The sequence below is a fragment of the Charadrius vociferus genome, unplaced genomic scaffold, assembly GCF_000708025.1.
Source record: "Charadrius vociferus isolate BGI_N301 unplaced genomic scaffold, ASM70802v2 scaffold282, whole genome shotgun sequence".
Lineage (NCBI taxonomy): Eukaryota > Metazoa > Chordata > Aves > Charadriiformes > Charadriidae > Charadrius > Charadrius vociferus.
In genome coordinates this window covers 3,032,329-3,050,209 of record NW_009647731.1, presented here as the reverse complement: position 1 = coordinate 3,050,209, position 17,881 = coordinate 3,032,329, and the positions used below count along the sequence as shown (strand labels likewise).

General features: G+C 43.2%; 1 protein-coding gene across 1 annotated transcript in view; it reads right to left on the bottom strand.

Moving 5' to 3' along the window:
• SORCS3 (sortilin-related VPS10 domain containing receptor 3) overlaps positions 1–17,881 on the bottom strand; it is a 219,515-nt gene that overhangs the window by 128,570 nt on the left and 73,064 nt on the right. Inside the window, exon 4 of the mRNA XM_009881623.1 lies at positions 5,777–5,935. Coding sequence (XP_009879925.1) covers positions 5,777–5,935 — 159 coding nt within the window. The remainder of the gene's footprint in view (positions 1–5,776; positions 5,936–17,881) is intronic.

Sequence of the window (17,881 nt, the reverse complement as noted above, 5' to 3'; positions counted from 1 at the left end):
ATCTTTAAAACAAATATTCATGCAAAAGAGCTGTGCACATTTCTCTGAAAGAAGTTTCAATGTCTTTCTGAGTGAAATTCCATGGGGCTGGAAATTCCCCTCCGTTTCCACGTCCAGACTGATCCATTCCCCAGAGGGGTATTGGGGTATGGAAAGTTGAGCTTATTAAGAATTAGTTGGTGCCTTGGATAAATGAGACAAATGATGAGGAACTTGAAATATTAGTATCAGAAATGCAAGACCAGTTCGTCCCCAGCCAGTGTGAATGGCAGCAATAAAAACTACACCTCATGTATATGCTGGTGAACTCTGAGCTTTCACACCACTCCATAAAGCAGTTTCCAATGCTTTCTAACAGAGAATATCACAGCTTTTTCATATCTTCCCCTTCCCATCATACTTTGATAAAAGGGTCATTTTAAATGGCTTCCTATATATTTTCTGCAACAGCCTGTGAAAAGTAGAGGATGAAGCCCCATTTTCCATTCGTATTGGTTCGTATATCCAAGTGCCAATACAGACGCTCCTATTGAGACCCAGCCTGACGTGCAGCAAAATTGGCCATAACATTTACATAGCGTCCACCTTCTGCCAAAGGCCACAGGGGGCCATTAACAGAACCAACATGTGCAGACACCAGAATGCACTATTTTATCAATAAAGTAGACACACACAAAGCCACTGGGAAGAGTTCCAAGATTTTCAACTCACAAGATGCAATTAATCTCCCAGGGCCTGATAATTGCCCAATGCCAAATGGCTGCTCAGGGGGAAGTACTACACCCACCCATGCTTGCTTGAAGCCCTGCAAAAATTCCTGCTTTCTATACTTTATATGTTGTGAGAAGATGTTAGGGTCTATGAACTTGCTACACATTCGTGCCCACACAAACAGATTTCTTGGCTCAGTCATACTGCATTTATTTGATAATACAAGAGAGTTAGCAAGGCAGAGGAGGGTCATAATTGGCTACAAAAATTAAGAACAGGAACTGATATGCTGCGTCGACTCATGCTGAGGAAGCACCCTCAATAACTCTTTGGATACTGCAAAGAGAAAACAAATGGCGGTGGCTGTAATTTGCCCTTAAATGAACAAAGTAACCAGCAGCCACACAGCAAAACATCTTTCAGAAATCCTGCTGAGCTCCATCCCTCTCTCACTGAACCTTCTCCCTTGCTCCTGGGAATAGCCCCACGCAGGAAAAAGAGGGACAATACTCACGTGGGAGTGGTAATAAAAAATTTAGGGACTGAACTCACGCTGTATTCAATTATTTCAGTTGATGGAAGAGGTAATGTTGTTAGAAAGCCTTTGGCTTTCTCAGCTGTGAAGTCGTATCTCAAGGAGAAGTTCTCTTGAGAAGAGATGGTCTGCTTCTTTTAAAGAAGGGGAAGGTCATTTTTAGACATAAGATTGCTGTGAGGCTTGGGCTTTAAACTGAAATCACGTGAGACTGACAGCAAAAGTCCGCAGGTAGGTCTAAAAACAGATCCATGCAAGGCATAAGCTAGGGGAGTGGGGTTATTCAACAAGGCTATAAGAGGAGCAGTGAGGAGAACAGTAAGTCTATCTGCAGAGCATTCTGCAATGCCTGAAAATGAAGGCTGAGAGTAAAAGAGAGCCAGCAGAAGCCTGAAGCATAAACTTATGATCCAAATTACACATAATAGTGACATAACAGTGAGGCTGAGAAAATTCCCAACTAGAAGATTACCGCAGGAAGACAACGCTTGCTTTGGACAGAGAGGACAAGCCTTGCGTACCACAGACACATACACTCAGTCTGAGTTCTCATAGCATTCTCCTAAGCAAGCTAAAAGACTGTAGGAAATTATATAAGTTGGGTAAAACCAAACGGGGATACCATACTCTGAAAACAGTTATCACTTGGCCACTGTCAAACTGCAGGAGACACATAGAGACTGTGGTTCCACAAGGATGTCAGAGTTCTACGTTATTGCATTTATTCACTACTGTCTTAGAATAGTGAATACACCTTCTAAGTTTGGAATAGTGAATATGCCTTCTAAAACATCAGCTTAGAAGAGACAATATTGCTGTTAGAGGACAGAATTCAAAACGTGTTAGGTTTTTTTAGTTGGCTGGTCGGTTTTCTAATGAACTGGATACATAGCCTAACATTGTTGTCAAATGTGTAGAAGTTACCTAAAAAGAAGGACGGATGCTTACGATAAAAGAATTATTAAAAAAGAGGCTTGAATCACAGCCATGGGACTGTAGGTCAGAAGACCTCAGAGAAAAACTTTCCAACGGGAAGAACCAAAATATTGAGTATTTTTATTTCAAACAAAAACTTCAATATTGTTTTCTATTTTTATACACAAAAGAATTTTTAAATCTTTTTATCTAGGCAGTGACCAAATCAATTATTTGTTGGGTACTGGCTGTTGATATTTCATTTCACTGTGTGGAACAACATACTAGGCAAAATGGATTTTCAGATTCATCATTCTCACTAATTTCCAAGTTGACCACAGCTTGCTTAAAACACCACATTATTATTTTTAACTGAAAGAAAATTAATAAAATAAATATTAACCTGAAAGCTATTTTTTAATCTAAGAAATGAAATTTAATTCGCAAACCTGTTTACACATTCACAGTTACGGGAGGATAGATTAGATCTTCCCTCAATAGTTCCTGCTGCTGACAATCAAATTGTATGCATTTGATTTGTTTTCAGTTATTTGCATTTTTAAATCTGCCTCTAAAGTAGTCATTACAAATAGACTTTAAAGGTCAAACACATTTTTAAAGCTTAGAGAAGTAGAAGATTATGGTCTCCCACTGTAGAAGTGGCTGCACCACTGAACATACAGTAAGCCACTGACTTTTCATCGGCACCTTCCTTATCACAGTATCTGTGGATGAGTATCACCTGCAGGTTACTGACTAATGATAAACTTTCTATTTTATTGCTATTTCATGCATTTAAACCAAAAGTGTTTCAGAGCAGTTGTATCCCAAAAACCAGGATACACAAAGTAAGAGAGCAAGTACTATTTGGATCCAGCACCACCTATTTTGTGCCAGGTGTCTTCGTGCTGCCTCACAGAAAAACGGGCACAAAACCAAAGGACAGAGGAATACCAGCAGAACCAGGCTGCAAATGGAGAATTAGCCCCTGACGACAGCACGGCGTCTCTTTGGATGGCCGCCTCACAATTGCAGTGCACTACTGCAGCCTCTCTAGCCTATTTTTAGGAGCTCTTGATACCTCTCTTCTGGTCAGCAGCAGAGATCAAATAGCCATTGCCACTGGAATGATCCCATGATCACAGATAGGGCATAACATAGCAGTGTGGGAAGGTGTGATATCCACATTTGGCTTCTAGAGGACAGGAGAGAACAACCACAACAGTCTTATGAAGATGCACAAGCCCTGACGAAGCCACTTAAGGATTTAGGATTTTTAGCCTAAAAGACACTTCCTTCTCATCATTGGCCTAACTGCCATCTAACAGAAGGTCGTCCTGACCTCTGGTTCCCACTCAGTTGTGGCAGTATTCCTGTTTCCAGACAGGCAGGAATGTATAACTCTCAGAAGACTTCATCTGGAGACTTCACATAGCACCACCATCACAATCTATAGTGCTGCCTTTGCGCTCTAACAGCACTGCCCATTATCTCCGTATCAACTGTAACTGCAGTGAAGTTGCAAGATCCTGAGCCAGTGACAATTCTTTTACAGCTCTTACTAAGCCAAGGTGTGGCTGGGCACATCTACACCAGGTTATGTTAAGCAAACGCTTCAACTGAGAAAAACACTGCCTCCACGATTCCACTCAAGGATCAACTTTCAACCAGCGCTTGAGGCCATCTTTCTGAACACTGAATAAAAGCATCACGAATGGCCTTGAATGTAAAAGCAGACATAAAGGCAAAGCCTGAACTTCACATTACGCCATTTCCATTTGACCAACAAGCTGCAAAGCACCTCATCTACACTCTTACACTGTGAACAAATTTGTTCCGTTCCTGGGATAAAACGCAAGCAGCCTCAGGGTGTTTCTAACCCACAGTTCATTTTCCTTGGCTCTCTTCTGAGCAGAAGAGAACAGCTGAGGTAGGCACTCAGCATTAGTTTGAAGAAGCAGAAGCAAAAAAGCTCTTGAGCCACTATTGCTGTACTGGACCAGGAGAGCATAATTACAACCTCACAGTCAAGTGTGTGTGCATACTTTGTATTTTGATTTCTCCTTCCAGTGACTAACACATCATAAAAAGACTACAAAGCACTGGAAATAGAAGTACAGTGTTTCGACACAAGAGCAGATGCTCCACACACACTACAGCTGGATCTCTTTGCAAACATATACTCAGCATGTCATATCTGGCTTCTCACACCCATGAGCGCCTCATCAAGATGTCTGTTTCTTTCGGGGCTGTCTTTCTACAAACATAGTACAATTTAAAATCTTTACCTCCAGTTTAAAAGTGGCATCAAACCATTCCGTGACATCAAATAAATAAATTGATCTTTCTAGCCGACTTCAAAATCCCTGTTACACTGAAGGTCTGAGTGCACAAAACTATTTGACATTTGACTAACTCCTTCATACAGTAAGGACTTGATACTATGAAAGGAGTGTATTTACAATAGCTTTGTGCTTGCAAATGTCACTCAAGAATCATCAGTAGCAAAGCTGCAAACCACCTGGTGCCTGCCATAGCATTCTGTTAACAAGGGGATGGAAAGGTTGCACTGGGAAGTATAGCAGTAGTAGATTATTCAATTATATTCTCAGTATCTACTTGGGTAAAGATTTGCATTAGCCTTTCAAAGGAAATTCTGTCAAATACAAGAAGTACAATATTTTGGCTGTGTTTTCCTTATAGCTGGGATGCGAGACTGACTAGTTTAGAAAACTTCAAAAATAACTGTAGGAATTGAAAATCCCACCCAGAACACACATACACACACACACTCGACAGATTAACACAAAAACCTTAAAGTGGCTATTGAGCATGTTTTTACTCTCCAGAGTCTATGAACAACAGAAACAGAAGAGAGAAAAGATAAAAGCTTGGCAAGTTTTAGGCTTTCTAAAATTTGTAACTTGACCATCCGGTCTATGTCTCAGCTTTGGGCTGTAGTGGGGACTGCTGTTCCAGGGCTGAAGCGCACACTCCACAGCCACAACGCTTCACAAGTCACATTGCACCTGCACTGCTCAGCATCTTTCGAGACAAATGAGTGCTACGGAAGAGCAGGCTTGCTAAGGACACAGCAACAGGCTTAAGAGTTGTCTCACTAACAGAAGTCTTAAAAAGTGATTTAAAATGTGGCACAGAGAATTTTGTCATCTGTTGCTGCTCACGGATATCCAGATAACCTGGTTCCGTTTGCAAGCAGAAAGAGCACTCTCTCACACGCAACAGCCAGCTGTTATGGACCAACTCGGGCTGAGTGCTCCATCCTCAAAGACAGCTCAGCCATCACCAGGGCCTACAAATCAATAGATTTTTAGAACAGCTCCATATGTCATGTCAAATCTCAGACTCTTCATCTTTCGTGCCATCACTACTAATAAAGTTTCCACACCCATCATGATCACTGTATAACTCCACTCCCTTTAGCAAGCTTGCTTCGGAGTCACTGAGTGGGTTTTGAGCACATTTAAACCTGCAAGGCAAGAGTGCAAAAGCACACCATAATTTCTTCATCATCTCCGGAAATGAGCAGTTCTAGACACTATCGCTTTCAACACCTGGGTCAAGAATCATTGAAACAGGAAACCAATAGCTCACCTTTTGATCCAGACTGTAGGCCAAGATCCACTCCTCCTGCTTGGGGTGGAAGAGCAAGCTCTGGATATAGAAGTTCAGACGGTACTTCTGGTAGGTAGCCCCTTCATCAGAGCTGATGAGGATGCTGCTTTCAATCTCTGGATCACTAAGCAGCATGATCTAAACAGAAAAATGGAGGGAAAGCCTATTAATGGAAAAGTGAAACTGAACATCACTTAAAAGTGAGGTCATACGGCACCGATTCCTATTAGATGTATTCAGAACGTTGCCCAACAGTGTAAACAGACCACAGGATTTCCCAAATAGGGGATTTATTTTTTTTTTTAGTGTTTCACTTCCATTGTATTTGGTGATTCATTCATAGATTCATTCAGTGATTCCTTTTTTTTCCATTTCATTTTTATCCAGACAAATTCAGAAAGCCTAGCAAGAATGAAAAATGCTATGTTGATATTGAAGCTGATTTTGGTTTGGTATAGCAACTTCAGACAGCACACCATGCTTTCCTGGTGCCTTTCCAGTCTACCACCTCTCTTCCCAAACGTGGAATACTCTCCCCAAAAGTACAGAACAGGGCACTCCTGAGATTTAAGGTTTATTATTTGGCAGCTTGCAGAGCTACGAATAAGAACATCACCTCACTGGAAACACAGAATGCCTATCTGGATCGGCTGCTGGTATCTGAAAATAGTCCATGTGCATGTGCGCAACTATTGATACACAATCTCATATATCATGCTTCCAATTTATAGAGTAGAAGATATTCATTCACTCAGTGAATACATAATTTTCCCCAAGCACGGGAAAGTGTATGACCTCAATTTGTACAGGGAGGAAAACACTTCTGAGCCTCTAATTTTAATTAGAAAATTATTACCAATATTTTAAAATGGGTTAATTTCCACATTATCAGATGGCACGCTCTACATAAATGTTATCAAGAAAAATGTTGTGGAAACATTAACACCATCTTATTAACATCTGGAGAAAATGACACCACATTAAAGCAAATGCCAGTACCATAAAACAAAGGCAAACAGTGGGAAATAAATTAGAGCTGTGCTAAACACAGCAGGTTATTGATACAGTAGCTGAAACAAATATAGAAACTGCCTTTCAGCATGAAAACAGATCCAGGAACTGTCCTGTTACGCTAACTGCAGAATGATCAGCTAGCTGAGATCCACTGCAGTTTTGTTACACTCGCAAGTCCATGTTAACTTTTCTTATCCACCTTCACAGAGCTCCAACTTCAAGACTACAAAAGGGAAATACATTAATTTTGACAGCCAAAATCAGTTGCAAGGAATGGCAAGACCCTTGGTATGTTAGACCTTGATCAAACGAAATATTTCAGTGCCTGTTTTATCTTAAGCACCTCGTTAACTCCATGAAGTCACCACAGGAAAGTCAATATAATGTAAATGGTTTCTGATCCTTTCCATTAAGAAATGAAAAGGGCCTTTAAAACTAGAACTGAACGTTGTCCCAAGGTGAAGCTACCTGTATGAATCCAGCTTGAGCTCAGAGCTCCTTCAACATCCCTCACGTATACCACTTCCCACCCTCATAAAGCAATGTCCGCCTGTTCCCACGGAAAGCCACACCACAAGTCCTGAAAACGTGCAGTGGCACTGTGCTCTGGTGCACAGCACAGGAAGCGGGAAACATCCCCACACGCAACTGACTCCCTGGGAATTAGTCTTGAAAATAGGTCCTGATGGCCTCCACCTACAAGGAGGCTTTGGTACATCTCCTCTTTCTAATCAGATCAAAATACGCATTTAGTTTTGGTCCAAAGAAGAAAGGTTTCCCCACTATTTCAAGATATTTTCTGTCACTGATGCCTGAGATTTTAAAGACATTTTGTCACCTAAGTCTACCCCTGTTCATCTAAAGCATATTGCCTGTGCCAGACAGAGAACTGTAACATAGGTTAGTAAAAATCACGTGCATCTTCAGAATAGGAGGAGGATGTAAGATTGCCAATACAACAAGATATTCCAGAGAGATCTGATATCGTAGAAGGTTACAAAGTTAATAATGCTGTATATTAAAAGGTCACTGTTAGAGTTCTGCCCTCAGATAAGCAGCACAAGACAGCTAACAGTTGCGTAGACCTGATGTGGTACACTGACAAAACATCCACTCTCCCCTTTCACACACGTTCCACAACACTTGGGTGGATAGTTCAAGCAATGGGTCAGGTGAGATGGAAAAGGTGATGTTTCCAACAGATGGTTCACAAAGCCAGGCAATTTGTTCCTCTGGAAGCGTAACAGCAGTTGTAAGATCGATTAAGAAAGCCATCAAGCTAGGAAAATTAACAGCCAGAGGGAAAGCTGGAAGAGTCTAACAGTCATATCTTGTTGCAAGTGCCATACATTAATTAGTCACCCACCCCTCTTCACCCAGTTCTCGCCATTCTTCAAATGGAGAAAAGAAAACACCCAACATCTCTGTTGTCATCCCTCCTCCCAGGCAAGGCTGATCCTACACGAAGCAGGATGGAAGAAACTGGAGGCCCAGAGTGAAAAACAAAAGGCCACCACCAGTCATGCAGCTAGGACTGGTCCACAGTTTTGTTACGTGGCAAACAAGAAGAGTGGGAGACTCTGGGCTTTTTTTTTTTTTTTTTTATTGTTTGTCGTTTTTCTGCTGGAAGCTATGGAGGGAGGGGACAACTTTTGGCAGAGGAAATATCAGGGCATTTGTCAAAGGCCTGAAACTGCCACTTCTCATTATGGGGCCAGGGCGAAGGATCCACCCCAGTAGTGAGTTAGATTAATCGCTTTTCATTAAGAGCCAATAAACAAACTCTGGTCAGAATAAGCATTTCTGCCAGCACCCTGTGTTGCCATTTATAATTGCCAGAAGGAATAGCAAAGGAGAACCAGAGAGTTGTCAAACGTAATTTATAGGGTTTAAAGATCTAATCATTTTCTATAATATTAAATTAAATGGCAGCCTTTATTAAAAAGGAAATTGCATTTCACCTTGCTACATTCTAGAATATACACACACATATATAAAATATTTTCAGTTGCTGCCTTCTCTAGTTTAAGTGGAGAGGGGAAGGGAGGCAGGATTGATTACTGTTAAGGGTAAGTCCTTGAAAACATACTTGAGATTAGGTGGTTTATACTACATAGCTTTCCCTCTAGAGGCTATAGTCTGACCTCCAAAATTCAGTGGACAATGAATGTCAGGCACCAGACAAAACAAACCAGGCTGAAAATCAGACTGAACTTCAGGTAGCTCTTTAGGAGATGAATGCAGAGGAAGAGCACTGTCTAGTACATGATATATTGCCTTTAAAGCAGGAGCTTTAGGGGTAATGATGACACATACAGGGCTGTTCTGAATGAACTTCAGTTCAGCAGAACACCAGACACCGGCAGGGGAAGCACATAGAAGGGAGATGGTTCAGAGAGGCCACCACAACATAAACTACTATGTACAGACTGAGAACTTCGGCATGTGATCAGGAAGCACACCTGCCTCCATACTTCAAGGAGATTTATCCCAAGCAGAAAGAACCTGCCATGATGCATTTGCTGAAAGCAAACCATGGCAGTAGCTAAGAGTCACTCAGATTTGTTGGTGAGCATTTAGGACCCTTAAAGGAGCTCTGAACAAACGCAGAAGTGAGAAGGAAGGAAAGTGACATCGTATCACAGCACAAATCCACTAGAACAGCATGCCCTCCGATCAGGGTAATATAATAAAAACTAAGGCAGGATTTGTAATTAAGTATCTGAGTCCCTGATAGAATCTCAGGTGTGTCACTGGGTTAATGCAAACACCTTCCTCAGTATTGGTTTCACAAGGCTATGTCCAGGTGGATGAGTCAAGATGGTGACACACTCTTCTTCCTCAGTTCCAAGCTAGCCAGGCACAATGGATCTGGAATATTGAACCACACCAGTAATGAACTAGCACACTTATCCAGAACCATAGAATAGTTTGGGTTGGAAGGAACCTCCAAAGATCATCTAGTCCAACCTCCCCTCTTCTGGGCTGAGAGAGGACATTGTCCGCTCATGTCCAGCTTTTCATCCACCAGTACCCCCAGGTCCTTCTTGGCAGGGCTGCTCTCAACCCCTTCATCCCGAAGCCTGTATTGGTGCCGGGGGTTGGCCTGACCCATGTGCAGGACCCTGCACTTGGCCTTGCTGAACCTCATGAGGTTCACACAGGCTCTTCTTAAGCCTGTCCAGGTCCCTCTGGATGCCATCCCATCCCTCAGGTGTGTCAACCGCACCACTGAGCTTGGCGTCGTCCACAAACTTGCTAAGTGTGCCCTCGATCCCCCTGTCTATGTTGTTGATGAATATATTGAAGAGTACTGGTCCCAGTACAGACCCCTGAGGGATGCAAGTTGTCACCGATCTCTGTCTGGACATTGAGCCATTTGATCACTACCCTCTGGATTTGACCATCCAACAAATTCCTCATCCACTGAGCAGTCCACTCATCAAATCTGTCTATCTCCAATTTAAAGAGAAAGAGGTCATGGGGGACCTTGTCAAAAGCTTTACAGAAGTCCAGATAGACAACATCTGTAGCTCTTCCTTTGTCCACTGATATTGTCACTCCATCATAGAAGGCCATAACGTTGGTCAGGCAGGACGTGTCTTTGCTCAAGCCCTGTTGGCTGTCTCGAGTCACCTCCCTGTCCTCCATGTGCTTTAGCATAGCTTCTAGGAAGATCTGTTCCATGATCTTCCCAGGCAAGAGATGAGGCTGACAGGTCACTAGTTCCCAGGGTCTTCCTTTCAACCATTTTTTTAAAATGGGTGCAATGTTTCCCTTTTTCCACTCACCAGGACTTCACCTGACTGCCATGTCTTTTCAAATATCATGGACAGTGGCTTGGCAACTACATCACCCAATTCCCTCAGGACTCTGAGATGCATCTTGTCAGGTCCCATAGACTTCTGTATGTTCAGGTTCCTCAGGTGGTGACAAATTTGATCTTCACCTAGAGTGGGAGGGACTTTGCTCCCCCAGTCCCTGCTGCCCTGTTGTCCATCCACTCAAGAGGTATGGACAGAGAGGTTTCCAGTGAAGACTGAGGCAAAAAAAATTGTTGACTACCTCAGCTTTCTCTTTGTCTGTTGTTACCAGTTTGCCAGTCTTGCTCATTGCAGGGGTACACTTTCTTTGACCTCCCTATTCTGGCTGACATACCTGTAGAAGCTCTGCTTATTATTCTTTGTGTCCCTTGCCAAGTTCAGCTCCAGCTGTGCCTTGGCCTTCCTGACCCCATCCCTACACAACCAGGCAGCATCCCTATACACTTCCCAGGATATCTGTCCCTGCTTCCACTGCCTGTGCGCTTCCTTCTTGCCCTTTAGTTTGACCAGCAGGTCTCGACTCAGCCATGCTGTTCTCTTGTCTTCCTTTCCTGATTTCTTACACCTGGGCATTGAGAGCTCTTGCGCTCTATGGAAACTTGCCTTAAAGATCTGCCAGCTCTGTTCTGCTCCCTCGTCCCTGAGGGCAGTTTCCCAGGGGGCCCTAATGTATGACTCCTTCAAGAGCCGGAAGTTTACTTTCCTAAAATTCAGGCTCCTAACTTTACTCTTCACCTGACCCATATCCTTCAGGACTGCGAACTCCATCACATCAGTGCATGATCACTGCAGCCCAGGCTGCCTCCAATCTTGACATCACCGATTATGTCACTTCTCACAGTCACAACACTACAACATGCCCATGCTCCCTCAGGTAACCTGAACTCGTATCTGCCCGAATCTGCCCACTGCAGTTATGCCAAAGACCCCTACAGCTTGGCACTTGGTTCTTCTCTTAGCATCCTTCACAGCTCTGCCCTCACTTTAGCAGGCCTGCTTGGCACATCACCGCTATCCTTCCTCTTCTGCACCCCAGGCATAAAAACAACCTCCCAATATCAACTTCTAGTTTACAGTCTATTTATACAGTCCCAATCCGTTTTCCTGCATGATACAATTTTGTGGCTTATCCAGTGCTAGTTACAGCTTCTACCCCTGTTTTTCCTTCAGCCCTACATTTACCTCTTTATTCTAAACTTTCCTTGTTTCTCCTGTGCATCTGAGTTGGAAAGTTTTGTTCTCCATGCTGCCTCCCGGGACAATCGCTGTGAACTCAGCAGGTGCAGGTTCCTTGCTCTTAGTTGCAGGGAATGGGGAAAGTCCAATTTTATGCCTGTAGCTATGAGCTGGAGAGATGAGCCTACTTAGTGGCTTGATGGCAAGGAAACACATAGTACAGTGTGCACTGGGTACGTGTAATTCTCACAAGGTAAATTATTAACTGTTTCTTTTGAAAACATACAAATTGTAGTTTTTCAGTTTTCTAACTTAGTAAACATTGGGTGATTAAGTAGGTTGACATATTTCTGAAGATAAGCATAGCAATGTACTTTTTCTATAAGTGCTTTTCAGAAATAATTTTGGTGTAAAGTGGGAGAAAAATGGGGCAGAGAGCGTGAAAAATTTCAGCCTAAGCAGTTAGCTGGGTCTTGTAAATACTGGATTGAGACTCTCTAATAGGCAGCACAGCAGTAAATTCTGAAGGCCTGTATGTAATAAAGCACACTGGTGTTTGGGCACCTTGAGACAAAGATCACTCACTGGCAGCAGGAAAACAGATCCAGGAACTGTCCTGTTACGCTAACTGCAGAATGATCAGCTAGCTGAGATCCACTGCAGTTTTGTTACACTCGCAAGTCCATGTTAACTTTTCTTATCCACCTTCACAGAGCTCCAACTTCAAGACTACAAAAGGGAAATACATTAATTTTGACAGCCAAAATCAGTTGCAAGGAATGGCAAGACCCTTGGTATGTTAGACCTTGATCAAACGAAATATTTCAGTGCCTGTTTTATCTTAAGCACCTCGTTAACTCCATGAAGTCACCACAGGAAAGTCAATATAATGTAAATGGTTTCTGATCCTTTCCATTAAGAAATGAAAAGGGCCTTTAAAACTAGAACTGAACGTTGTCCCAAGGTGAAGCTACCTGTATGAATCCAGCTTGAGCTCAGAGCTCCTTCAACATCCCTCACGTATACCACTTCCCACCCTCATAAAGCAATGTCCGCCTGTTCCCACGGAAAGCCACACCACAAGTCCTGAAAACGTGCAGTGGCACTGTGCTCTGGTGCACAGCACAGGAAGCGGGAAACATCCCCACACGCAACTGACTCCCTGGGAATTAGTCTTGAAAATAGGTCCTGATGGCCTCCACCTACAAGGAGGCTTTGGTACATCTCCTCTTTCTAATCAGATCAAAATACGCATTTAGTTTTGGTCCAAAGAAGAAAGGTTTCCCCACTATTTCAAGATATTTTCTGTCACTGATGCCTGAGATTTTAAAGACATTTTGTCACCTAAGTCTACCCCTGTTCATCTAAAGCATATTGCCTGTGCCAGACAGAGAACTGTAACATAGGTTAGTAAAAATCACGTGCATCTTCAGAATAGGAGGAGGATGTAAGATTGCCAATACAACAAGATATTCCAGAGAGATCTGATATCGTAGAAGGTTACAAAGTTAATAATGCTGTATATTAAAAGGTCACTGTTAGAGTTCTGCCCTCAGATAAGCAGCACAAGACAGCTAACAGTTGCGTAGACCTGATGTGGTACACTGACAAAACATCCACTCTCCCCTTTCACACACGTTCCACAACACTTGGGTGGATAGTTCAAGCAATGGGTCAGGTGAGATGGAAAAGGTGATGTTTCCAACAGATGGTTCACAAAGCCAGGCAATTTGTTCCTCTGGAAGCGTAACAGCAGTTGTAAGATCGATTAAGAAAGCCATCAAGCTAGGAAAATTAACAGCCAGAGGGAAAGCTGGAAGAGTCTAACAGTCATATCTTGTTGCAAGTGCCATACATTAATTAGTCACCCACCCCTCTTCACCCAGTTCTCGCCATTCTTCAAATGGAGAAAAGAAAACACCCAACATCTCTGTTGTCATCCCTCCTCCCAGGCAAGGCTGATCCTACACGAAGCAGGATGGAAGAAACTGGAGGCCCAGAGTGAAAAACAAAAGGCCACCACCAGTCATGCAGCTAGGACTGGTCCACAGTTTTGTTACGTGGCAAACAAGAAGAGTGGGAGACTCTGGGCTTTTTTTTTTTTTTTTTATTGTTTGTCGTTTTTCTGCTGGAAGCTATGGAGGGAGGGGACAACTTTTGGCAGAGGAAATATCAGGGCATTTGTCAAAGGCCTGAAACTGCCACTTCTCATTATGGGGCCAGGGCGAAGGATCCACCCCAGTAGTGAGTTAGATTAATCGCTTTTCATTAAGAGCCAATAAACAAACTCTGGTCAGAATAAGCATTTCTGCCAGCACCCTGTGTTGCCATTTATAATTGCCAGAAGGAATAGCAAAGGAGAACCAGAGAGTTGTCAAACGTAATTTATAGGGTTTAAAGATCTAATCATTTTCTATAATATTAAATTAAATGGCAGCCTTTATTAAAAAGGAAATTGCATTTCACCTTGCTACATTCTAGAATATACACACACATATATAAAATATTTTCAGTTGCTGCCTTCTCTAGTTTAAGTGGAGAGGGGAAGGGAGGCAGGATTGATTACTGTTAAGGGTAAGTCCTTGAAAACATACTTGAGATTAGGTGGTTTATACTACATAGCTTTCCCTCTAGAGGCTATAGTCTGACCTCCAAAATTCAGTGGACAATGAATGTCAGGCACCAGACAAAACAAACCAGGCTGAAAATCAGACTGAACTTCAGGTAGCTCTTTAGGAGATGAATGCAGAGGAAGAGCACTGTCTAGTACATGATATATTGCCTTTAAAGCAGGAGCTTTAGGGGTAATGATGACACATACAGGGCTGTTCTGAATGAACTTCAGTTCAGCAGAACACCAGACACCGGCAGGGGAAGCACATAGAAGGGAGATGGTTCAGAGAGGCCACCACAACATAAACTACTATGTACAGACTGAGAACTTCGGCATGTGATCAGGAAGCACACCTGCCTCCATACTTCAAGGAGATTTATCCCAAGCAGAAAGAACCTGCCATGATGCATTTGCTGAAAGCAAACCATGGCAGTAGCTAAGAGTCACTCAGATTTGTTGGTGAGCATTTAGGACCCTTAAAGGAGCTCTGAACAAACGCAGAAGTGAGAAGGAAGGAAAGTGACATCGTATCACAGCACAAATCCACTAGAACAGCATGCCCTCCGATCAGGGTAATATAATAAAAACTAAGGCAGGATTTGTAATTAAGTATCTGAGTCCCTGATAGAATCTCAGGTGTGTCACTGGGTTAATGCAAACACCTTCCTCAGTATTGGTTTCACAAGGCTATGTCCAGGTGGATGAGTCAAGATGGTGACACACTCTTCTTCCTCAGTTCCAAGCTAGCCAGGCACAATGGATCTGGAATATTGAACCACACCAGTAATGAACTAGCACACTTATCCAGAACCATAGAATAGTTTGGGTTGGAAGGAACCTCCAAAGATCATCTAGTCCAACCTCCCCTCTTCTGGGCTGAGAGAGGACATTGTCCGCTCATGTCCAGCTTTTCATCCACCAGTACCCCCAGGTCCTTCTTGGCAGGGCTGCTCTCAACCCCTTCATCCCGAAGCCTGTATTGGTGCCGGGGGTTGGCCTGACCCATGTGCAGGACCCTGCACTTGGCCTTACTGAACCTCATGAGGTTCACACAGGCTCTTCTTAAGCCTGTCCAGGTCCCTCTGGATGCCATCCCATCCCTCAGGTGTGTCAACCACACCACTCAGCTTGGTGTCGTCCACAAACTTGCTGAGGGTGCCCTCAATCCCCCAGTCTATGTCATTGATGAATATATTGAAGAGTACTGGTCCCAGTACAGACCCCTGAGGGATGCAAGTTGTCACCGATCTCTGTCTGGACATTGAGCCATTTGATCACTACCCTCTGGATTTGACCATCCAACAAATTCCTCATCCACTGAGCAGTCCACTCATCAAATCTGTCTATCTCCAATTTAAAGAGAAAGAGGTCATGGGGGACCTTGTCAAAAGCTTTACAGAAGTCCAGATAGACAACATCTGTAGCTCTTCCTTTGTCCACTGATATTGTCACTCCATCATAGAAGGCCATAACGTTGGTCAGGCAGGACGTGTCTTTGCTCAAGCCCTGTTGGCTGTCTCGAGTCACCTCCCTGTCCTCCATGTGCTTTAGCATAGCTTCTAGGAAGATCTGTTCCATGATCTTCCCAGGCAAGAGATGAGGCTGACAGGTCACTAGTTCCCAGGGTCTTCCTTTCAACCATTTTTTTAAAATGGGTGCAATGTTTCCCTTTTTCCACTCACCAGGACTTCACCTGACTGCCATGTATTTTCAAATATCATGGACAGTGGCTTGGCAACTACATCACCCAATTCCCTCAGGACTCTGAGATGCATCTTGTCAGGTCCCATAGACTTCTGTATGTTCAGGTTCCTCAGGTGGTGACAAATTTGATCTTCACCTAGAGTGGGAGGGACTTTGCTCCCCCAGTCCCTGCTGCCCTGTTGTCCATCCACTCAAGAGGTATGGACAGAGAGGTTTCCAGTGAAGACTGAGGCAAAAAAAATTGTTGACTACCTCAGCTTTCTCTTTGTCTGTTGTTACCAGTTTGCCAGTCTTGCTCATTGCAGGGGTACACTTTCTTTGACCTCCCTATTCTGGCTGACATACCTGTAGAAGCTCTGCTTATTATTCTTTGTGTCCCTTGCCAAGTTCAGCTCCAGCTGTGCCTTGGCCTTCCTGACCCCATCCCTACACAACCAGGCAGCATCCCTATACACTTCCCAGGATATCTGTCCCTGCTTCCACTGCCTGTGCGCTTCCTTCTTGCCCTTTAGTTTGACCAGCAGGTCTCGACTCAGCCATGCTGTTCTCTTGTCTTCCTTTCCTGATTTCTTACACCTGGGCATTGAGAGCTCTTGCGCTCTATGGAAACTTGCCTTAAAGATCTGCCAGCTCTGTTCTGCTCCCTCGTCCCTGAGGGCAGTTTCCCAGGGGGCCCTAATGTATGACTCCTTCAAGAGCCGGAAGTTTACTTTCCTAAAATTCAGGCTCCTAACTTTACTCTTCACCTGACCCATATCCTTCAGGACTGCGAACTCCATCACATCAGTGCATGATCACTGCAGCCCAGGCTGCCTCCAATCTTGACATCACCGATTATGTCACTTCTCACAGTCACAACACTACAACATGCCCATGCTCCCTCAGGTAACCTGAACTCGTATCTGCCCGAATCTGCCCACTGCAGTTATGCCAAAGACCCCTACAGCTTGGCACTTGGTTCTTCTCCCTCCCCCCCATCATGTTACCTGTATCCATAGCGTCAGATTCAAAAGCTTTATCACCACTCTTGCTCCCTGGTTCTGTGTTATCCCAGCACAACAGAGATCTGTTTTGTACACAGCTGAATCTTTTAATAAATTACCCCTGGACAAAAAATGAAACAACGCACCACATAAAAGGCATTTTTATTAATATTAGTTTTCATTGAATCCTTTTATTTTTCTCAGCCAACATAAATTTTCACTGTAAATTACCAAAGTGCACCTCTTTAAATCAGCACAGAGAAGTTTTATAGGTACAATAACGGTAGCAGTAGTACCACTGAGCTACATTAGCAGGAAGCATCCCAGTAAATGAATAAAGACGACAGGCTCAAAATAAATGTCTTTTGTTCCCAGAAATAAGTAGATAGCATTAAACTATTGTGTACTGCCTTCTGATTTTCCTCTTCATTTTAATGCGCTTTTCATAAGCACTCCTTTTCAGAGGTCCCAGTTACATTCTCACTTGCCTATATAAAGCGCTATTCTAAAAAGAAATAAACAAAACAGTTAAAAAAAAAAATCCACCTAGAAACCACACAAGCCTCCATAGCTACAAAAGAAACCCAGCTCCTCAGCGAAGTATTAGCAATTTGCTCTGTAGTACTTCATTGTCCTCTTCTGCAATTCAAAAGGTAGTTCTGCCACAAACACTGTTGCAAAAACCAGAAACTTAAGGTTTCATGTTTAGAGCTCCATAGTGCTTTCTATATTGAGTGTACTCAGTTTACACATGAAAAGTTTTGGGGTT